Genomic DNA, 24,629 nt, shown 5'->3' on the forward strand with positions numbered 1-24,629 from the left:
AACCATCTCCCTTACCTCACATGCCGGCAAAATAATGCTACACATAATCAATGAGAGACTGAAAACTTTTCTACAAAGAGAAATACCCTAAAAGAAAACTGGAGCTACTATCTGGAGAACTACCAAGGGTAGAGGTAATCGAGAACACATTCTGAACATACGACAAATAAAAGAAAACTCTAGGGAATTTAATATCCTACTATACATTTTTTGTTGTATAGATTATCGTAAAGCGTTCGACAGGGTCAAGTGTTAACACTTATAGTAGATACTAAAAGAAGTAGGCTACCGCAACACTTAATTTTGTTTATAACCGAACTATATAAAGTGCTTAACACACTCTCAAACGAATTCCATCCAGAACAAGTTGTCAGTAAAGAATGTAAACTGTCTCTACAATTATTTAATATAAATATATGGAGAGCATATTAAGAGAAAAGCGCTTGAAGAATGGGAAAAGGGTATCTCAATGCCGAAAATACTACTTTGTACAGATGAAACAATACATCTTGCAAATAGTCAAGAAGAGTTAATTAATCTCATAAGTACTGCTAGTTGCATACAAAAGTCAAATATTTGTTCTACAGTTAAACATATCAAAGACAAAGATCATGATGACTAGATAACAATCATCCACTGATAACCACGATTGACTGGTTTGGGGTTGTGTACTACTTAACTGTAATATTACTGTTAAGACCAGTAAATTTAACTTAATGAAATTGTATGCATCTACTCATTGCATTTTTTCCCATAATTTTGCCAAAACTCAGTAAATTTACTAGCTGGCAACTGCAAAACAGCCTTTCAGTTTGTAAAATTACAAGAGCTAAAATTTGATCCGAATTGTAGTAATGCCAGTAAAATTGCCCGTGCAGTTTTTCGTTGCCATTTTTATAAGTTTTACCTACTACTTACTATTGTCACAGAATAATAAACAATCAGAATGCCCACTCTGCTTGCCAAGATAAGTACGCTCAGACGGAATCAGCCATGTTTTAAACGGAACCAGTGCTGAGTGAAATTTTATCTGATGGTGCCGGTGCAGAAATTAACCCGGTTTAATTTATTTACGGCAACCATGTACATAATATGCACTATTTTATTCGTACTTTTAGTTGAACAATAGATTAAATTATTTTTCCGTCGACCATCCATTTATGATCAATTTTAACACCCTCAAAATCATTGATTCATGACCCCTATTAATGAATGATTTTCTATTAATGAACGATTTCATTATAGACAATACAACATACATTGCTTGTATAAATTAATTTAACCACATTTAACGCTCTATGATTGGCAGTTACCTGTGGTGTAGGCAACCAAACATACCTATTTATATTCCCACTAAAAAAATATTTAAAATGAAGTAGCCGCTGTAAGTACTGTCTGTCATTGTATGTCATTATTTATCGTTAAGTAAATAAAAATTTAAACTAAGATATTTTTATTTCTGAAAAGTACGGTCGACGGAAAAGTTTTGTAACTAACTCGTGAATTAAAATGGCGATTAACAATCTCGAACATTAACGCACTCGCTTCGCTCGCGCGTTAATATATCTCAATTGTTAATCGCCCTTATTATTACACTTGTTGGTTAAATAACTATTTCCGTCGACCGTCCATTTATGATTAATTTTAACACCCTCAAAATCATTGATTAATGACCCCTATTAATGAATGATTTTCTATTAATGAACGATTTCATTATAGGCAATACAACATACATTGCTTGTATAAATTAATTTAACCACATTTAACGCTCTGTGATTGGCAGTTACCTGTGGTGTAGGCAACCAAACATACCTATTTATATTCCCACTAAAAAATTATTTAAAATGAAGTAGCCGCTGTAAGTACTGTCTGTCATTATTTATCGTTAAGTAAATAAAAATTTAACCTAAGATATTTTTATTTCTGAAAAGTACGGTCGACGGAAAAGTTTTGTAACGAACTCGTGAATTAAAATGGCGATTAACAATTGAGATATATTAACGCGCGAGCGAAGCGAGTGCTTATTAATACACTTGTTGGTTAAATAACTATTAAATTTACTAAATTATTAATCTCTAAAAATTTAAATTACAGTTCTGTCGTAACTTGTCACAAATTTCTCAATCCGAGTCCACGGTTCGTAGACTTACTACGGTTGACTCTTCTGACTAACCAATGAACATTAAGCCCGAAATTACGTCACGAGAGTACAGTAATTTGAATCGTAACATTGTTAAAATAATCGTCGTTTTTATGTCTTTGATGTGTGAAAAATAGTAAAGATAGTTATGAAATAAAGATGTCTAGTGGATTATAATACCTAATTATGGAAAACTGTTGATATGTAGGCAGTTTGGTACTTAAAATTAATCAGAACCGGTTGTTAACGGTTATCCAATGTTAATGCAGGATATACGTAAATCTAGGACTTCAATCTCCATTTTACAATGAAAATTTGTCGCGTATACTGAATTTCCATCAATACTGGATTAACTATTGAACGAATTACCGAATTACATAAATATTTTTTCCATTTTTTTAATATCTTTCCTTCACACTACAACCTGTGCCTGGCATTCTAAAATTTCATCAACATTATTATTACGTTAATACACAATGAAATTTTAAAGTTTTAACCTACCTTATAAAAAGATACGAAGACAATAGGTACTACTATGTACAACTACAATAAATAACGTTTCTTCGATAATTCAAAATAAGTTTTTATAGAAAACAACACCAAAATTTCAAATACAAAAATATAAAGTAAACTGAGATATTTAAGAAACGATAAATAATAAAGCAAATAATAAACTGAAAGATAATTACCACGAACAAACTGTGATAATAAATGGGATTTGTATTCTTGTGTACTCTGGTGACGTTTTGCTTATAACTCTGTAAAATTACCTTATTATATAAAGGTAATTATTTATGTACAAGTATATTATATTATACTGGAAGAGTGTAAATCTGCTCAAAAAAATGTTTACAGTGTAGTCATACATATGACAACCAAAAAATGACAGTTTTATGAAATATGACATGCACCTGTCAATTTTCAAAACAAATTGTATATATTTTTTAGAGTTTTGTTTATTTTTGGAAGAAGTATTTTGAATAGTCTTTACTTTATTGTTTTTAAAATGGTGCTGTTAAATACTGGTTCCCCTGATCCAGATCATCCTAACGAAGATTTAAGAGTATCTAATGAAGATGTTCTAGTTGTAACAGACGATGATTCTGATCAAGAATTAGATACAGAAAATTTAGATCCTTCAATGTTGGAGTATGGTCATTATCAGCCTTTGCCAACATTTGCTAATGAGGAACTAGATATTGCTTCGGATGAAGATACAGATAATGGTAAGCAATTGTGACCATTATTTTTTCTTGGAAAAAAGGCAACAAAATGATTTCTTACATGATCTTCCATAAAGACAGGGCTCATTGATAATTTAGGACCTTTATTGTTTCGTTTGTGTTGAAACAATAGATTTTATCAAACTCTTATTTGTTTGAAGTTTGATGAGATATTTATTGTATGTAGAAAAATAAAGTCTGCTATTATACTTAAGAAATGACTGAAATTAACCACAATAGCCTACATAAAGTTTCCATTCTACACTATTAGCTAATACACAATTTAATAATTAAGATGTGTTAAAACAGCTAAGGTTAGGCTTATACTATTGATATTTTGTTGATGTTTCACAGAAGTTGAATACTTTTCGAATATCTCACAAGATTATTAATAATTAAAATTCCACACTGTGGAAAACTAAAAAGTAAATAGAACAATTGGATGAAATCAAACCAACAGAAAGATCATCTATTGACAGAGATGATCTATTCAGTTTAGCAGTAGACAACCATTATTGTATAATTTATATTGGAAGAACCAACAAAATGGTGGGCCATAGTCTCTTATAATCCAATATTATCACCATGCTTTTATAGAGTTAAGGATCAATATGAATAATTATAACTCCTTCCTGGATGACTGGTGACCTATCTCCATTTATTTCATTAGTTATAATTATTTATTATATCTGCTCTATATTCACATAACATATTTCCAAGTAAAATTCACAAACAGAAAATCAAACAAGGTTTCAATGAAAACCAATATTAAATTGCTTAGTATATATGTTAGGGTTAAAATGCTAGTATCAGATAATACTGGAATTTCCCTGATATATTTAGAATTATCTAAGCATAGTAAATAAAGCCAAATATTTGTGAATATTTCGTTATATTCTGGATTTATCCAGTTAATACTATATTATCCTGTTCAAATAAAGAACTGTTTCTAATTTGGAGTAAACATAAATATGATTTTTATCACTGTTAGTTATACCAAGTTCTTAAAGCTTAGTTATATCTTTTGGATAATTTAATGAAGACATTTAAATTTTATTTCTATAAGTTAAAAAGCTGTTGATCACTAGTTGCTCTAGTGTTTAAATAACATGATCAGGTAGACATCTATCAATATCAGCTGTTACAATTTAACTTAGCTATATTTAATTTATTTAGGTTTATCTGATTGTTTTGAATTAGTTTAATTGGACACAACTTTTTGAGTCTTTTTTAATTACTGGTTGTCCCATAAGTTGGCTAGGATGGATCTCTATGGGAGATCATATCAGGGAGCCTCTACAATTTGTTGTAGTATCTTGGACCATCTTTGGATGATATCAATGTTATATTTCAAGGCATTACTAGAACATATGTCTAACTAGGTCTGATTACAGTTTTATAAACATTTTATTTTCCATAGATATACGTAATTTTCTTTTCTATAAGCCAGTGTAATTCCATTGCCTTCATATATTTATTTGTTATTAGGTGTTATGTATTTTACTGTTTCAGTTTGTGGTATCAGTATATTATTTAGTGCAACTGTAGTTATGTTTATTTTCTAAGTGTGAATGTCATGTGTGCTGATTTGCTCTCATTTTCTTTTATCCTTTATTTTTTAACACCTCTGAAGGTTGTCTAAGTACTTTTGAATGAATTCTGTAGCTACTTGTGGGTTTTTGTGACATGAAATAATTGTTGTGTCATCAGTGAATTTTCCTATTACCATGTTTTATGTTACTGGTATATCTGAGGTATAAAATATATAAAGTACTGTGCCTAAAATATTATATCAAATGAGTTAAAATTTAATTCAAATCCACCAAATGTTTGTAGCAGATTTGGGGAAGACTTAATGAATTATTTGATTTATGTATATGCTATTCTATCAGAATTATTCTGTATTACTATTATATATTTACGTTTTCTTCCATATTGATATATAAATTGTTGTTTCATATATTCTTGATAAGGCCAAATTTTATAGTCCTATAATATCTAGATTGTAATATATACAGAGTGAATCACTTGACAGAATAGGGATTTATAGCGAAAAAGAAAACATCTTAAAATTTCTTCACTGTAGTAATTAATGTGTTGATGAAGACTACATCTTAAAATTATGTTGAAATATACAGAGTGCCATGGAGCTACACTTTTAATGGTTAACTTCAATATCTTAAAACAAAATATTGTGAATACCCTCTAGTGATTTAAAGAATATTCGCACTTGCATTCGCATTCGCCAATATTCGCATATTTTTGCATATTCGCATTCGCGAAATTTGTGCGAATGTTTTGCGAATATAAAATATAAATAGGTATAAGAAAAAAAAATAATTTGAAGATTAGGTTAATAAAATAAAAATCCATTCATTTCTCAGTTTTTTTTATTAGGAAACTCACTTTATTTTACAAGCTTAGAAAACAGTAAAATTAGAAAACAAAAATAAATGATGCAATGTAAACAAATAAAAACAAATTATTCTCTGAAACTTTTATTATCCTGAAGTTTTTAATTTTAGACAATCATCTTGAAAAAGTCTAAGAATTATTAAACTACAAACTAAAAATATTCTATGTGTTTTTATGTAAAGAGTTTAAACAAACAAACATAAACAGTTCGACTTCAGTTAAATAAGTTCAGATAAATTTATTAATTCAGCGATTTTCGGAACAAGATACATATTATAATGTATACTACACTGTAATGTAATACAGTACATGATTTGTATAATTGTTCTTAAAATTGCTGAATTACTAAATTTATCTGAACTTATCTAACTATACACCTAACGCAAATGAGACTGCCGGCAGTGCCGGAGACAATTAAAATTGCCAAATTAAAAAAAACTAAATATTCGCATTCATATTCGCGAATGTTGGTGGCATATATTCGCATTCGTGAATGTTCAAAAACTGACATTCGTTACATCACTAATACCCTCTGCCATACGGTGTATAAATCATTATTAAAGAAAGTAATAAACTTTCATTTTACTTACATAGTACAGTGTCAACTAAATTATTAACTAAATTTAAAACGAACAAATTAAATAAAAAATAATATTGTTTATGTGAATACTTTGAGTCTTTGAAATATGGCGATCGCGTGCTGACACACTTCAAAGGCGGCATACAGAATAATAAACAATCAGAATGGGCATTCTGATTGTTTATTATTCTGTGCTATTGTAAGCAAAAGTTATGATGTCAATATTATTATTTTCTTTTTACCACACATAGGTACCAGTAAAAATACTACTTAAATTATACATATATTCAGTAGTCCTAACAACATTTTTGCTTATAACTCTGTAAAATTACCTTATATATAAAGGTAATTATTTATGTACAAGTATATTATATTATACTGGAAGAGTGTAAATCTGTGTCAACTAAATTATTAACTAAATTTAAAACGAACAAATTAAATAAAAAATAATATTGTTTATGTGAATACTTCGAGTCTTTACAAGTTTGTTAAATTTCTTTAATGGTAGGATGTAATGTTATGGGATTTTTGCCTTCTGGAAATACCTCCATTCCAATTGATTTTACTGCTATATGCTCAATCTGTGGATGCCTTTAGTGTCATAAAATAATCATTAAAAATAATAGCTTTGTATTGTGAGTTCTTAGATTGCTGGTAGATATCAGATGTCACCTAAGTATAGAAGGAAGGTACAATGACAAATTCAACATAGCGTTTTTATTAAATATTGTATTTTCAATGTTCTTATTTGCCCCTGTCCACATTTACTCTGATTGACTAACACTTGGTTTTTGTGAATGAGTCTCCCTCTTCAATTGATTGTTGCACAAATTAATAATAATAAATTAATTGTTAGATTAAACAAATACTAAATTACAAACCGAAAGGAATAAGAAGTGTAGAATGCTCCTTAAAAAGATGGAGCAAATTTTGGTGTCAGAACAGATACCAAATGCCTAATCCATGGGATGAAGAAGAAGAATAATAGAATAGGATGAAGTAGGATGAATAGGATGAAGTAGAAGAATAATTCATTAAATATGAAATAACTCGGAAACTTTAACATTTGTCTATAAGGAATGCTATAAAATTGAAATTATTTTAAGAGCACTGTTTAATTGTAATAAGAAAATATAGAGGATTGCAATTAGTCGTTAAATAAGAGTATCTTAAAAATTCATTGCCAATAGGCAATTAACTCTTATAACTGTTAGAAGTTCTAAAGTGCTTCGTTTTTAATTATACAGAGCATCAAATTCATTATGATGTTCACATAAAAGTCACCATAACTTTGAAAGCACCGTTTATGAGATAGTAAAAGATTTTATTAATATTATGGAAAACATTAGGAGGAAATGATACATAATTGTTTCATTACAAAAACAAGATTAACTCGTTCTAAACTACAAAAGTGAAAAAAATATTAAGAATTATGGTTTGTTTACCTGGTGGGGATTCAACCTATATATTAAATTGTTGTTTCATATATTCTTGGTAAGGCCAAATTTTATAGTCCTATAATATCTAGATTGTAATGTATACAGAGTGAATCACTTGACAGAATAGGGATTTATAGCGAAAAAGAAAACAGCTTAAAATTTCTTCAATGTAGTAATTAGTGTGTTGATGAGGACTACATCTGAAAATTATGTTGAAATATACAGAGTGCCATAGAGCTACACTGTTAATGGTTAACTTCAATATCTTAAAACAAAATATTGTGAATACCCTCTGCCATACAGTGTATAAATCATTATTAAAGAAAGTAATTGTACTTACATTAAATTTTGTTATATATTAAATGGTCCATATATACATTTTAACTCATATTACAAAATAGTATTGTGTTTAATATCTTAAGTAGTAACAATTTACATTTTTTTTTGTGCAGGTGATGAAATACATAATGAAGTAAGTAACGCACCAAATAATTTACCAGAAATTCCAGTACCTCCTATAACTACAATCGAAACAGCACTACTTAAAGAAGTATGGTCTGCGTCATCATCAAAAAGCTGTGATATTGAAATGGATAGCAAAAAAGTGGATGAAGTAAAACAAGCAATGTCGAACATAGTTCTTCCTCCTAGTGCAATACCCGATTGGGCTGCAGATATTCCTGAAGAAGAGTGGAAACAACAGTTAATTAAGAGGTTAGAAAATATCGGTTGAAGAGAAAAACCAAATACCACTATTGGTAATATATATGTTATATTTGTTGTTAGAATCAAAATGTGCAATTCGCCACCATTCGATGATGCATTTAGCTAATAAACTTCATGTATCCACTATAATATAAATAAATATTTTTAAAAGGATTATCGTATATATTAATAATCTTTATTCAATCTTATATAATATTATGCAATATAGTTTTTATGTACTTGTTAGAATACTGTTTTTCTTTGTAAATTTATTTGTTAGACTGTTTTTTAATATTATTAAAGTAATACACATATAATAAATATTTAATAGTTTATGAGTAAAAAAATAATAGTACAACCTGGAGAGTCCAGCATTGTAGAAGGGCTAATAAATTGGTAGGAATAACATTAAAACAGAAAATGATAATTACATTTATTTTCTTTTTGAATTTTCGGTTTCCAACGCGGAAATCGGTTTTAAAATATCTTTGAAATACAATTGTAAAAAATTGATCTGTGAACGATCTTTTTTATAATTGACAGTAGGAAAGAATATAAATTTGATAGTTGATTTACTTGACATCTATCTTACAGACATCAGTCATGTTTATTTATACTTGGAGTTGAAAGTTCTGAGAGGTGTTGTTATACCCACGGCTGATAACAAATTCTGATTTTTCTATGCTTGTATTTTATGTTGTAGCTGAAGCTGTTAATTCATGAGTGTTGGTATATTCTTACTTATAACTTCTTTCAGTAGTTGCTGCATTCTAATGATCTAATGCTATCCAATTTGCTTCATTTAGTAGGATGAGGGCTACTTCCTTACTTTTCCTCTGATTACTATGTTTCTTTTATAACTATTGGTTCATGTTTCCATTGGACTCTGTATTCATTGCAATATTTAGTGGTCTTGAAGCTTCACTCAAATAAAAGTTGTTGCATTCACAAATTATTTGATGAATGCAGTTCTTTGATATTTGCTATAGTATATTAATTTCCTATCCTCTTTAATTTTTCTGATAAAACTTTTAACATATGGTATTGTTTTTCCTGTCGAATCGCTTCTAATAAGTGTTCAGGGTATTTTTTTACCATTGCGTTGTTTCCAGTGGCGTGCCGTGACATTTGAAGAAAGGAATGCATATTAAATGAAATTATAACAATACAAAGTTTTTAATCTGCTTTAGTACAGAAAAACTTCGTTCTACAGATGCACTTCTAGCAGGTATTGTCATCAATAAGTCACATAATTTTGAAACTTCACCACATGCTGCATCCAGTTCAGTTTGTTTTAGAACTAGTATCAATTTGTACAGAGTGTTGAGAAGTATACAAAACGATCAGTTGGGAATGCAGGGAAAGAATACCAAAAAAAGTTTGGATAATGCTTTTTTAGACAATTAAAAGTCTCTTCCGGGAAACAAGAGTTGGCATATTTATTGGAATTGCATAACTAGTATTACCTACTGAAAATAATTTTACATTTTAGGGGATGCAATGGACCTGCTTTCATGGACCGTACGCCCTTGGTTGTTTCGTTTCTTGTATCCTATGGGAATTCCATATTCATAAGTGACAATGTATTTTATGATGTTATTTTGGTTTTCTGTAGATTTTAGTTATATATCCTATATCCTCTCTGTGATTAACATATCCAAAAATTGTAGTGCTTTGTTGTTTTTCTTTTCCATAGTAGATTTAATTGATTTTTCTTTACATTTGATGTTCATCAAAAAATGTATTTAATGCTTCTAGTCCATGAGACCATATTGAGAACATATCTTACATATCTCCATCCTACTGTGGGTTTTTGAGCCTATTTGTAGGGGAATTCCGCGCACGGGAGTATTCTGCGCTTCAGTATCTTGGTAACACGGCATAAGTATTTCAACATTTAACACAGCGCGCAATCTCGTATTTGCTAGCTGCTCACATGTTTGTACACTGCATTCGTAGTGTTGGTTTAGACAAGGTCGCCGATTATTTGTTTTTACAGACGTTGATATAATTTTTGAATAATCTTTAAAAAGTGGTAAGTGCTTTTGTTATTAATTTTAACTCGATAAAGAAAATCGCTGATGAAGTTGGTTAGAACTCTTTTTAAAGCGTCATCCAGACATTAGTGTTAGAAAACCCGAATATACCAGTCAAAACCGCATTTCTGCATTCAATAAAGATGAGGTTGAGCGATTTTTTAACAATTACTCTTCACATAACAATCCAAGATTTATCACCCATTCCAAGTGTTTCGCAGTCAAACACAAAAAACAAAATAAGAAAAAAGTGTGGAAAAACAGGGGTGATAAATTCAACCCCTGAAATTCAAGAATTGAAAGATAAGGTTGTTGAAAAAGAAAATGTAGAACGAAGAAAACTGGTAAACAAAGTTAAACGACAAATAAAACAGAAGATAGAACGTAAAGGAAAAGCTACGTACAACAGTGGATTAGAACGAAAATCTGTGGATGACACTTTTCCTGAAAAAACGAACATTATACCGAATGGCAAAAGAAGGGATAGAGAGAAATGATGAGAAGGAACAGGAATCCGCGAGCGATAACGAAAATTTTGAAGATGATGATTCCGACGTCGTTTGCTTGTATTGTACTGGCCTGTAATCCCTCTCAAAATCGAAAGAATGCTGGATTAAATGTCAGCAGTGTCAATCCTGGTGTCACTCTGAATGCGCTGGGGTCGATAAAAAATGTAAGATATTTGATTGTGATTTATGTTCTTAATTGTTTTAATGTGTGTTACTTTTTTATTTGTTGTATTATTGTTCTCTTCGAATAAAATGCGAAAATTCCACTAAAACATGTTTTTCTTTTATACTGTGCCGCCATGCCATCATAGGCAAGGAATATGCCTATGATGGCACACTTGACACTTCTGATATTTCAATTTTTTAATATAAAAATCCACATTCCCTTTGACCTTTAATGTCAAGCTTAATTGGTACATTCAACTGAACTAGAAAAAAAGTGTAACAAATGTGATCATGTATTTTAATAAAAAAACGAGAGGTGAAGTTAGGTATGCCATTATAGACATACTTCCCCTACAAACAATACAGGCAACGGTTAAAGGTAAAGGACATAAAAGGAAAGACAATGGGGGAATACTACAACTAACGTCCTACCATTTCGGATTCACACAACACAGAAAAAGGCAGTTTAGATTTTCCGTTTGGTATGTTTGAAAAATATCCCATAGTGGTATTTTATTTTTATTGATTTCCTCTTTTAATATGGGAACCAGATCCTACTGCATTCTGCCGAGGAATTTGCAACGGAATTGGTCTCATTAAGCATAATTAGGGCTGCTTCTTTGATTTTTCTCTTTTTACCATCTGTTTCTTTTAGGACTATACTTGAATCGTTCCATTGAACCCTATATTCATTTTCCCATGCGTGCTTACATATTTGAGATCTATCAAATTCTTTATTTTTAATATAAGATTAATGTTCACTTATTCTAACATTTAATGATGTTGATATTTCACCTAAATAAAACTGATCGCATTCACAAGGTATTTTATTAATACAATTCTTTGTTCTTTCTTATTCATTGTTAGGTTTAGTTTTAGATAAAATAGATCTCAATGTGTTTGTTGTTTTAAATATTGTTGAAATGTTGAATTTATTTCCTATCGTTTTTAATTTTTCTGATAATCCTTTTATGTATGGTATTGTTATTTTCCTCGTATTATTCCTTGTGGATGCTGTAGGACCCCGTTCTAAGTTGTTCTGTTCCATTCGGTCGATTTTTGACAATTCCTTATTTATAAACGATAAAGAATAATCATTTGTTTTGATAATAAAATGTTAAAACATGTTTGTCCTCTAAGAACGAATTTTCGTTAGAGCAAGTAATTTTGGCTCTATCTTATAAGGATTTAATGATTCCCTTTTTAATATTAATGTTGTGATTTGATTTGTGATTTAGATATCTGTTGGTGTGCGTTAGTTTTCTATACACCTGAGTCTCACATTCAGTATCGTTCTTTGAGATTAAAACATCCAGGAAAGGTAGTGTGGTATTATATTCCTTTTCCATGGTAAATGTTATTGTCTTTTCTTTATCGTTTATATCATTCAGGAAAAAGTCTGATCCATAAGGCCATATGGAGAATCATCTACCTATCTACACCGTACATTAGAAACTCTACAAGCTGATATATTTAGTCTTGTTCTAATTGCCAGTGTATCATCACTCTCTAATTTTATTTTGATTATATAAAGTCTTATTTAATGGCACATTTGTAAATAAACTATTTATGTCAAATCTTACTAAAATATTTGAATTAAATTCGATATTCGACAATTTATTTAAAACATGTTGTGTATTTTTTATAAATGTGTCATGTTTATTTGTAAATGGTTGTATAATATTTAATAAAAATTTTGACAGTTTACCTCAAGGGGAATTATTAAATTCTGACTTATTCTCAATAAAAATAGTAATTTTATAGATAATTGTGTAGTTATGTATTAAATAAATAAGAAATGTTTTTATAAGAGTTTATGATTAAAACAATATAACAATAATATTATTAGCAACTATTCTTCATCTCGGAGTATCGGTTCACCATCTAACTTTTTCAGATTTGGCAATCTTTTTGCAGCTTCAGCTCTAAATACAGCTTCTTCGGTACTTTCATGTAGAGGATTGCCAACAAATAGTAAATCTTCCAGAGATGGTAGCTCAGATAATTTTGTAAATTCTCCTAAAAACATTTTAAACAATACAGAAGCGAAATAATTATTTTTAAAACTGATTAATCAGTTATTAGGAATTTTATTTTCTTGTATATATGTTTTCTAAATATATTTAGGGATATGGCCTGTAATTAAATTACGGTCGGCCAATAAAACAGGGGCTATTTTAAAAGTAGCAGAAGAACAAAACATTTGCACACACAGAACATACACAGACAACACGAAAGGAAACTCCAGTCACAAAAATAGACGTTAGCACAATAATAAACGAAGACCGATAAATTGAACTCAACAATATCGTCAACCATCTGGCTTTAATAAAATTCCAGGAAGCGATGAAGAACTTCAAATTTTCACTAAACTAAATGGAGAGCTAAGGAGATACCTGAGGATAGGCTCCTAGAATCCGGAAGGACTAGGAACAAATGCAAATTTGTTAGACAAAATAATCAACAGATTAGAAAAGGACATCGTAGCGGTCCAAGAGACAAAATTAACATCAAATACGAACATACAATTTTCCGGATACATCTACAGGAACGACAACATTGAAAATATTCGTGTTCCCTCCAATAAAAACATTGGCAGGACCCTGGTCTTCCTGGCCTTTCGGCATACGACCGTAAGCGGAACCACTAGCCCCTACGAGTCCGACACCATTATGAGGGTGGCGCGTTGCACGAAGCATCGCGGGGTTCCACCCTCCCCGTAGTACCTCTGTTGCGGTTACGAACACCCGTCCGTTATATAAACCGGGAAATAAACCCTGAACTAAGAGAAAATATAATGGAGAGAACCGAGCCAGAAGAACAAGAATCCAGGAAGACAGAAACAGGGCAAACCGATTAAATTGACCAGTCACACAGGCACTAATAGAACACAAAACCAAAAATGGGACGAGCATGTAAAGAAGTAAAAGAACGAGGACAGAACATACAATGTTAAGCAATAATAGAAAACCAATTCCACCACTCCACGGTGAAAACGGAATCGTGTATTCCGTGGAAGAAAAAGCAGAGATGAAGAATAAATGAGTGAGAATAAATTATCACCGAGATGAAGATATTGACTTTATCGAATAAGTCAAAGAACCACAAGTAGAAATGCCCGAAAACCGCGAGGATTTAACCACTCCAACATCTCCAAGGGAATCAGTGAGTTAATCAGGAAATATTACAAATGCAATATTGAGATACAAGCTCTTCCCAAATCGATAGAAAGAAGCCCATGTGACAATGATTTACAAACTAGGAAAAACCAGCATTTTCCCGCAAAATTACAGGCCGATTAGCTTACCAGCAGCCAGCAAAATAGTAGAAGGAGACTCCAGACAGAGACAGACCATCTTGGGATAATTCTTGAAGCACAATTTGGCTTCAGAGCACAGCACTCCAGCGAACATCAAGTACTCCGACTAACCAAATACATTATCGTTGAATCCTGTTGGATTCAACGATAAACACTGTACAGAAGCTGCCTTCCTGGATGCAAGCTAACCCTTTGACAGAGTATGGCATAAGGGCTAGTATATAAAATGAGAGAATATAGATACATTGGGGCCATGACAAAACTAGTGACCTCGTACCTTGGCGACCGGAGGTTCAGGAGGAGACAAGTCCTGTTTGAACACGGAGCACCGGAGGCCGGAGTACTACCGGGGGCAGTGTTGTTAATCCTACTGTATAGTATATATGCAGATGACACTGCTATAGCTGCGAAAGATAGAAACCTGGATCTAGCCGTGAGAAACCTATAGACGGCAATGGATACAATAGAATATTGGTGTATCCAATGGAAAATAGCAATAAATCCAGAAAAGATCCAATCATAGTACAAGACAGACACATCGAATGGAAAAACGAAGATAAATCCCTAGAAGTCACATTGGATAAACGCCTAACGTTAATACCACATGTAACCGCAACAATTCAAAAGACAAAGCAGCAAGGTCGGCCATCAGAGGACTCACAAGACAAAAAAGCGAATTAACAACAAAAACAAAGATCAGCCTAGTAAATAGTATCATACTGCCTGTAATCATATACGCATTGCTTGTATGGGGACACACCTGCAGAACAAACAGAAAGAAGATGCAAGCAGCTCACAACAAATTCTTGAGAGAAATAGCGGAAGTGCCCAGATATATAGCTGAACGCTTCCTGTTAAGAGATCTGAAGCAAGTAAGGAGGGGAAAATTCGCTGTGCTTGAAAATCACCCAAAACAGATCCTGCGATAATCAATAGAGTATGATGATTTCATAGGTGGAAACACAGAAGACCATATCAACAAATAATAGCAAATGCTTAAACAAATAATAAGATGACAAAATAACCACGTAGTTCAATCTGAAGAATCCATGAAGTTCAAATCGCAAGAAAATAAACACTTTAACCAGAGTCAGGCATATATAGTGCCTCACGTTCTCCAGGCTAACTATGAGAAGTATTTCATATGAGAGTCCTTGCACCCAGGACTACCATATGACAATTTGGATAATATTTGCCTATTTCTAGCCTCTATAGTTTATCAGCATGCTATCGGGGGGTGGAGGATGGTTTGAAGCATTGGGTGGTTCCTGATCTACTCTGATCAATCCTCCTCACTCGAATGAATTGTAATACCTACATGTCATTTTGTAAAGGGTATGCATGTCTTACAAGTTGGGTTCCATTTTATTGCTTGCTTGCTTGATGAAATCTTCAGCCGGCATTAATAAGATGCTAGATACATGGAGGAGCTACGGTGAAGGTATTTACAACAATGACTACTTTCTATATTGTACCAATTATGGAATACAGAAAAATGGCCAAGTGACTGGTATATCTACTTTATTCTACACTCCATTGCATAAAAAAGGGACTACTACAATATGCGAGAACTATCGTAAATTATCCCTTTTATCTCACGAGTCAACATTAATGTTAATTGAGAAGTATTTAAGTCGTTTTAAAACAAGGAAGAATTAGACAAGGGTGCATCCTATCACCCTACCTATATGATGAATATGTCATGAGAAATTCCCTAGAGCGGTGGACTGGTGAAGTAAACGTGCTTGGGAGAAAAATCTCTAACTTAAGATTCGCTGGTAATGCTACAATAATGGCGTAATTAAGATATCAAGAGATAGATTTATCTGCCAAGTAACCAAAATATAACTAGTTAAGATATTGGTCTTCTCAATATTTCTTTGTGGTACCAAAACTTAAACGTTAATTTTACACCAACTTAATATTAAAACAAGACCGTCTGTAACTGTTTACAGCAAATTCTTCAGTTCTTTGGACATCTAGGAAGCAAAGGGATGATCACCAATTCGGTGACTGGGAAAATCCAGAATTGTATTGGCCATTCAATGTGGGAAACACTTAAGATAGCTGAAGATATAATCTAATGGAAGCGTCTAGTTGACTATATTAGAGAAAACCACTCTCCTCACTGATGGGCTAACGACATGAGAGAGATAGATTCCTCAGCTCCTATTTTATTCTTCTAGAGGAGTCACATTGAAGTTAGATTTGTCTTGATTAATTAGCATATTCACAACGTTTTTTTCTTGTATATAATATACACTGACCTTTTTGTAACAGAATTTTATGTTATTTGGGGCTGTAAACCTCCTAAAACACATTACAAATTTCCCAAAGTCAAGGTATTTATCTTCATAAGAGAATTAGTTTATTTTATCGTAAAATAATGAAAATTAAAAATATTAGTTAATACGTATAGGAATGTACATTTTTTAATTATGTATGATTAACTTACCCCAATCTTTAATAACATTATTTCCTAAATATAAGACTTTCAGTTTTTTTAAAACTACAATTCCTTTAACCTTTTCAATTAAATTGTAAGACATCCATAGCTCTTCCAACGTATCAGCAACTCCTTCTAGACCAGAAAAGGTTTTGATATAATTTCTTGATAAAGAAAGGATTTTCAAGTTTTTGAGAGCACTAATACCTGAAATAAATTATTGTATCGATTTATTGCTAATGAAAAAGTTTTTATTCTAAATTTGTGAATTAAATACTCTCGCAAGTAGATCCAAATATAAAAGATACGAGAATAACGCTAAACAAGAACTGAATAAACATCTAAAAGAAAAGCAATATTAGGTACAACTTTATCAATTTTAATTGTAAAGATTATGGTCTGCAGCTAAACAGAATGCGGATCTCAGCACTACGAACACGAACTACAAAACCGCTCCTCGGTTGCATCAAAAATTTCAAAACCGATTCGGATTAACTGAAAGAGACCGCGGGGCACACGCAGGCTTTAAATAGGGAACAAATTCACAGTTAGCCGAAACAGATCTAACCACTACCGCTATTTTTGTCAAACTATTTATTTTGTTGAGTTGTCAGGGGGTACAAATTTTCATAGAGACAACGTGTATTAGCGGCAATGATCAAATCAATTAATTACACATTACTCATGTCAGAAATTCAATGCGTTGACAAAAAAAAGTTATTTTGCATTTATTGGACGTTACAGTATGTAAGTCTTATTAAAAAGACTGTAAAATAAAAAAGAAGGATACTTAAAGTTTCTCTTTCAATTGCAGATAGACGAATTTATTTTCTTCCATTAAATGTTAGTTTCGCTAAAAGCAGCAAAAATTAAGGTTTTGAAGATCTTTATTTACGCAGTGATTGGAATAGAGTAAGAAAAATAGAATAAACCGTCAATACTAACCGACTACTTTGTATTACAGTAATTAAGTTATTTTATTTAACAATAAAACACCGAAAACTTTTGTTTTCAACATTTCCACAAAATTTATTTTAAATTATTATCACTACAGCTGTTTCAGTAAGAGTGCCATTCTTAAGTGATCTAGATCACTACTAGTAAAAATGTTTTGGCGGCTACTTTAAAAATTTTGATTACCTGTAAGTTTGGGTATAGAAATATGCTAGAGATTCCAGTAAAACATTTTTACAGATAATTTTACAATATTTGTTAAACAGTTCTTGGCTAAATTAATTAACTAAGTATTCGTATTATAAATTTAAAATTCGCAAAACTGATGACAAACATGATATAACCTTTCCGTCCAAGTACTCGATATAGAAAGATAAGGGTATAGAACTACCTGACTTAAAACAGCTAATATCTAACTATTATAAAACAAATAGAGTTGTTTAAGGCATTTAGAGAATACACAGTATTTAGATAGAATATTACAGTCAGCATTATAAAAATGCTATAACCTTTCATATCCACATAACTCGAAAACAAATCATTTTGTTCTGCTATATACATCGATGGGTATCAAGAAAACCAAGACATAACAATAAATACATAAAAAAAATAATACTGCCATTTTGTACAAATAAATTAAGAAAATAGGTATATAAATTAACAAAATCAAACATTATTAAATGTTCACATATCGGGCTTGCAAATTAACTTCTGGATTCATCCAAAATATTGTCCAAAACATTTGTTAAGGGAATAAAAGGGGAAAATAAATCTTAAATGCTCTCGTTTATATTATACCTGCAATTTTTTCAATCATATTTGTTGATAAACTGAGCTTCTGGCATTTCGTTAGAGCAGATAGTGAATTATCCATTTTTTCAATTGGCGGCCATTGAAATTGAAATCCAACTTCTAAGGCTTCGCTAATATTTTGATTTGGATTTTTTTCCTCCCATCTTTTAATTGCATCTTTAATCGTTGTGGGTTTTGACATATTTTAGTTTTTATTAATTTGATTTAACGTTGTTTGTCCTATTTGGTCGATATCTATCCACTTTCCATGGTAACACGTATTGATTGTCACGATTTTCATAACAGTGCTTTTAGGGCATTTAGGCCATTGATTATAAAAGAAACATGGGTAAAAGGAAATAAGGAGTTAAAGGATTTTTATTGTTTTATATAGTCAATTATTTTTAATTGCATAGGCAAGTGATGTACAGCCAATCGCAACATGCTAATACTCTCTAAACAACAGAAGGAAGATTGTCTTCTTCTTCATGTGCCTTGTCCGTTCCGAACGTTGGCAATCAACATGGCTATTCTGACTTTGTTTGCGGCAGATCTGAATAGTTCAGCAGATGACAATCCGAACCATTGCCGCAAGTTTTGGAGCCACGAGTGTCTTCTCCTCCCTGGACCCCTTCTGCTGTCTATTTTCCCTTGGACGATCAGTTGTAGTACTCTATATTTATTATGTCTCATAACGTGACCCAAGTATTCCAACTTTCTTTTCTTTATACTTATTCCTACCTCTCTCTCTTTACCTATCCGGCGTAGTACCTCTTCGTTGGTCACGTGCTCAGTCCAGGATATACGTAATATACGTCGGTAAGCCCACATTTCGAAGGCCTCTACTTTTTTCATCAATGTTGCGGTCATTGTCCACGCCTCCATTCCATATAACAAAACCGGGAATACATAACATTTCAGAAGTCGAATTTTGAGAGGTAGGGTGAGGCTTTTAGAGGTGAAAATTGTCTGGTATATTATAAAACTATAATATAAATTTCAAAGTTAAGAAGCATTACAAATTTTAAGCATTAAAATAATTATTATTTAGGATAAGATAGGAATCAATCGTGGACACTCGTTTCTAGTCTGGGGACCCATCAAGACATTGCTTTTTTAAGACAAACTATACTCCAGTCTATTCAAATTCAAAATTCAAAATAAAGATCCATTGGGAATAAACAGAATCACGTTAAGACACGTAAAAAGCCATAGGCGTACGGTTTGGTTTCCTATTAAATTATTAAAACTTAGTAGAGTTGCTTCTTCTACATGTGCCGAGCTCGATTATTATCGAGCGTTGGCTATCAAATTGGTTATAGTAATTTTGTTGACGGCAGCTCGGAAAAGAGATGCAAAGGATCTGTTAAACCAATCTCTCGGGTTTCTAAGCCGTGACGTTCTTCTTCGACCTGGCCCTCTTCTTCAATCTACCTTGCCTTGTATTATTAAATGGAGTATATTATATCTCTCTGGGTGGCGCATAACATGGCCAAAATATTCAAGTTTGCGATTTTTAACTGTTTTGACGACTTCTGTAACTTTTCCCATCCGATGCAAAACAACTTCGTTACGAACTCTATCCACCCAGCTTATTCTTAGGAAATTCCAATACACCCAGATTTCAAAGGCTTCCAGTTTCTTGAGAAGTGTATCCGCCAAAGTCCAACCTTCGACACCATACAAAAGAGTAGAGAACCCATATCATCTCACTAATCTAATTTTCAGACTTAAAGTAATATTGTTTCCACATTTTCTTCATCTTAAAGAATGCAGCTCTGGCCTTCTCTATCCGTATTTTAATTTCTTTGCTCATGTCCCAGTTCTCATTTAGATTACAACCAAGGTAAGTTAGTTAGTTCTCTCCAGTTGTTCACCATAAGCTGTTACCACCGGTTGTATTGGCGTTTTACTGACGACCATCACCTTTCTTTTTGCGGTGTTTAGCTTAAGGCCATATTCATCACACGTTGTGGTAATCCTATTAATTAGATGTTGAAGTTCTTCGTAATTGCTTGCAATTAACACTGTGTCATCCGCATATCTCAAATTATTAATATTGACGCCATTCATTTTTATACCACATTGAACATTATCCACTGCTTTATTGAAAACGAACTCAGAATAGATGTTAAATAGTAGCGGGGACAAAATGCAGCCCTGCCTTACTCCTCTTCGTATTTTAAGCTCTTCAGAAGTGTCCCGGCCAATCCTGATGTTTGCACGTTGATGCAAGTAAAGATTTTTAATAATGCGTAGGTCTTTATCATCAATACCTACCTGCTGAAGAATGGCTATCATTTCAGTATGTTTTACTCGATCAAAGGCCTTCTCAAAGTCAATAAAACACATATAAACTGGAGTAGAGTTGCTACTTGTTTTAATAAGATTGGCTTTCAGTTTGTTGCAAGTGCAATCAGTGAACGTTGCTTGTTAATCGTTGAATTTATTTTTTACTTTAATTTCATAAATTGGGTCTTTAGTGTTTAAATAACTATTAGTATTAATATTTGTCAGATATGTAGAATGTTTTTATAGCTAAAACCTAACAGAACACTGTGGTATATCATAAATATATTTTTTTAAATTCTGCTAGCTTGAATATTAAGCTAGCGGAAGCGCTTCTATTAGGGGTTGATTTTTGGTGACAAATAATCGGGTTGGTAATAAATTGGTGAAAAAATATATAGACAAAAAGTTTGACTCTGCTAGCTTTAACCTTAAGCCAGCAGAATCGCTCCCCTTAAGGATGGTTTGGTGGTGAACAATTATTGGGGTGATAATAAACTAGTGAAAAATTGGTGAAAAAATATGGTGTAGGTTAAATTGGATTCCCTTCATGTGACCCCGTTAGCTTAAGGATCCCGTATTTAATAAACGCAAACTATTTACCATTATTAAAACACTTTGCCTTCTCTCTATATCATCTAAATACACAACATACAAGTATAATCTTTACGAATGGGATAGAAAATAAGCGATCCATTCCTTTTATCGATGTATTAATTAGTTGTGACCCGAATATTGTCGATTGGGTCATTCGATGTACAGAAAAATTGACTCAAACAAATCGTTATTTATATATCAGAAATCCTTTCATTAATTTTTTTATCCATCGAGATATTTCGTTTTCTAAAAAAAAAATCTCAAACAATTTCCCCTTCTTCAAAAGTTTCGTATCTTGAACGGTTACTTCAAGTTCATAATTCAAAAGATTACCATTATTAAAATTCTTCTACACATATACGCCTATCTAACTCGAATCCCACTAATCCATATACTCCATATATTCGATCAATAATTTACATTATAAACAAGATACTTTGTAGCATCAAGGCAATAACAACTACATCGGTCAAACCGGTAGAATTTTTAATAAACGTATAGCAGAACACAAAAGAGCTTTTAATAATAGAAAAACAGATACATACGCACTTCGCCTTCTAGATCATAATCATTCTTTTAATGACGAATTTCAAATTCTTCATATTTAAAATAAAGGCCTTAAGCTATCTTTATTAGAATCTATGGAAATTAACAAATTAAAAAATACAGACATAATCCTGAATGACCAACTTGGGACAAAAAGTTCTTCCCTCCTCAACCTATTCAGTTAAAGACTTCTTCTTTAAGTGCCATCTCCGCGACGAAGGTTGGCAATCATCATGGCTATTCTGACATTCGAGGCAGCTGCTCTGAACAATTGCCTTGAGCTGCAACCAAACCACTCTATCAGGTTCTTCAACCAGAAAACGCGTCTTCTTCCTACGTTTCTCCTACCCTCTACTTTTCCTTGAATTATGAACTCTACTTTTCCTTGAATTATGAATCTCAAGATGTTGTATCTTCCGCCTCTCATCACATGTCCGAGATATTGCAATTTCCTTTCTTTTATTGTAATTTTCATTTACCTCTCTCTGCATATTCTCCTTAACACTTCTGTATTCGTGACTCTATCTACCCATGGAATCCTTAACAATCTTCTAAATGTCCACATTTAAAACGCGTTAAGTCGATTTATTGTATTCCAGTTTCTTCTTCTTTATATGCCGTCTTCTACCGAAGGTTGGCGACCATCAAACGATAAGTTTCTCTGTTTTGTGCCGCATGTATTATGTTCGCAGCTTCTGGTATTTGAAACCATTCTCTCAAGTTTCTCAGCTAGGATTTCTTTTTTCTGTCCAAACCTCTTCTACCTTCAATCTTGCCTTCCACGATAAGCTGTAGCAGACTGTACTTATCATTACTTTACACATGGTCCAGGTATGACGCTTTCCTCCTTTTAACAGTTGTTAACAATTCCACCTCTTTACTCATTCGTCTTAATACCTTTGTGTTGGTCACTCTGTCTGTCCAAGGTATTCTCAGTATGCGTCGATATAGCCACATTTCTAGAGCCGCTAACTTCTTTATAGTTGCTGCTGTTAACGTCCACTCTTCAACTCCGTAAAGTAGCGTAAAGAGTACGTAGCATTTCGTGACGCGCCATCGGAGGTTAACGCTTAAGTGGCGGTTGCTTAAGTTTAATGTCCATGATTCAGCTCCATAGTAGAGTACATTGTGTACATAGCATTTAATTAGCCTTATTCTGAGGGCCAATGTCAGATCTTTGCGGCACAAAATATTTTTCATTTTCACGAAGTTTGCACGTGCTTTTTCAATTCTGACTATTATTTCTGCAGTATAATCGTTATTTTCTGTAATTATCGTTCCCAACTAAGTATGTCTTTTTACTCTCTCAATATGCTGGCCGCCTACCGTTAATATTTCGTTTGTATTGTTATTCTTGCTAATTTTCATGAATTTGGTATTTTTGACGTTAAGAGAGTCTGTATTCTCCACTGTATCTTAATATTTCGTTCATTATTCTTTCTAAGTCTTCCAAGTTGTCGGCTACTATGACTGTATCGTCGGCATATCTAATGTTGTTAATTAAACTTCCGTTCACTTTTATGCCGACTGTCTTGTTTACCAAAGCTTCTTGTATGATTTCTTCAAAATAAGCACTAGACAATAACGGCGAGAGTATGCAACCTTGCCTGACCCCTCTTCTTATCTCCACTTCTTCTGACACTTCTCTTCCAATGTTCACATTTGATCGTTGGCTGTAGTATAAATTTGATATCAATGTTACATCTCTCACATCCAGATTCTTGTTTTTGAGTACTTCTATAAGTCGGTCATGTTTTACCTTATGGAATGCCTTGTTGTAGTCTATAAAACATACATAAAGATCTCGATTAACATCCAAACATCTTATTTATCTGAGATCTTTATTATTTGAGTTATGTTTCGAGAAAAATGTACCATTTTATGATGATCTACGCGATTAAACGACTTTTCAAACTTTACAAAGCAAAGGACAGCATCTTTTGTTGATCGGGACACTTGTGCAACAGTACTTGGAAAGCAAACAAAGCTTCTTTAGCGTCCATTCTGATTCTATATCCAAACTTGCCATACTTATTTTTCGTTCTTTTTGTATAACCAGTTATGAAGTATCTTCAGTAAAACCTGAGTGCTCGTCTCATAAATCTTACTAACGTAAAATCTGTATATGTTTTAAAGTTCGCCTGTTTTGGTATAGTAATAAAACTAACCCCAGCCGATTATATTGAATCCATCTTTACCAGCTTTATCTCAGATGGCAAAAAATCAGTCTCCAGATCTCAAGTTTTTCCATCTGATACTTAGCTACAGGACTCTTTTCCTTCTCTCATTGCACTACCGTCTGCCCAAAAACAGTATTGCACAATTTCTACCAGATGTTTGTAAAGCAATATACAATAGTTTAGAAGACTTTCTTAAGGTAAGTTTTAAAAAACAAATTAACTTAATACTTTTATAATAAAAAAAAACAGTAAAGTAAAATTGTGTGACCAAGTAGAATAATTAAAACCCAAAAT

General features: G+C 32.3%; 3 protein-coding genes across 3 annotated transcripts in view; 1 reads left to right on the forward strand and 2 right to left on the reverse strand.

Annotated features, from left to right (window-relative positions):
- The first annotated feature begins 3,026 nt into the window (after nt 1-3,026).
- Nucleotides 3,027-8,676, forward strand: LOC140436034 (uncharacterized). Its single transcript, XM_072524747.1, has 2 exons — nt 3,027-3,366; nt 8,250-8,676. Exons 1-2 carry the CDS (start codon nt 3,147-3,149, stop codon nt 8,528-8,530), a joined length of 501 nt encoding a protein of 166 aa, XP_072380848.1. The 5' UTR covers nt 3,027-3,146; the 3' UTR covers nt 8,531-8,676.
- Nucleotides 8,677-13,005: 4,329 nt separating this feature from the next.
- On the reverse strand, nt 13,006-18,967 carry LOC140437224 (dynein axonemal light chain 1-like). Its single transcript, XM_072526603.1, has 3 exons — nt 18,730-18,967; nt 16,987-17,184; nt 13,006-13,231 (listed from the first exon to the last, which is right to left on the reverse strand). The coding sequence occupies exons 1-3, from the start codon at nt 18,923-18,925 to the stop codon at nt 13,065-13,067; spliced, it is 561 nt and encodes a 186-aa protein (XP_072382704.1). The 5' UTR covers nt 18,926-18,967; the 3' UTR covers nt 13,006-13,064.
- Nucleotides 17,063-24,629, reverse strand: part of Pgant2 (polypeptide N-acetylgalactosaminyltransferase 2) — a 354,922-nt gene continuing 347,355 nt past the window's right edge. Inside the window, exon 12 of the mRNA XM_072526601.1 lies at nt 17,063-17,184. The gene's annotated coding sequence lies outside the window, so the exon portion shown is untranslated. The remainder of the gene's footprint in view (nt 17,185-24,629) is intronic.

Source organism: Diabrotica undecimpunctata, chromosome 3 (genome assembly GCF_040954645.1).
Source record: "Diabrotica undecimpunctata isolate CICGRU chromosome 3, icDiaUnde3, whole genome shotgun sequence".
In the NCBI taxonomy this organism is placed as follows: domain Eukaryota; kingdom Metazoa; phylum Arthropoda; class Insecta; order Coleoptera; family Chrysomelidae; genus Diabrotica; species Diabrotica undecimpunctata.

Excerpts from the sequence above, each read along its gene's own strand:
- LOC140436034 (XM_072524747.1), top strand. The coding sequence starts at position 3,147 with ATGGTGCTGTTAAATACTGGTTCCCCTGATCCAGATCATCCTAACGAA. Across the intron at positions 3,367-8,249 it reads GGATGAAGATACAGATAATG|GTGATGAAATACATAATGAA; the intron begins GTAAGCAATTGT and ends TTTTTTGTGCAG.
- LOC140437224 (XM_072526603.1), bottom strand. The coding sequence starts at position 18,925 with ATGTCAAAACCCACAACGATTAAAGATGCAATTAAAAGATGGGAGGAA. Across the intron at positions 17,185-18,729 it reads TATGATTGAAAAAATTGCAG|GTATTAGTGCTCTCAAAAAC; the intron begins GTATAATATAAA and ends AATTTATTTCAG. Across the intron at positions 13,232-16,986 it reads TAATGTTATTAAAGATTGGG|GAGAATTTACAAAATTATCT; the intron begins GTAAGTTAATCA and ends AAATGTTTTTAG.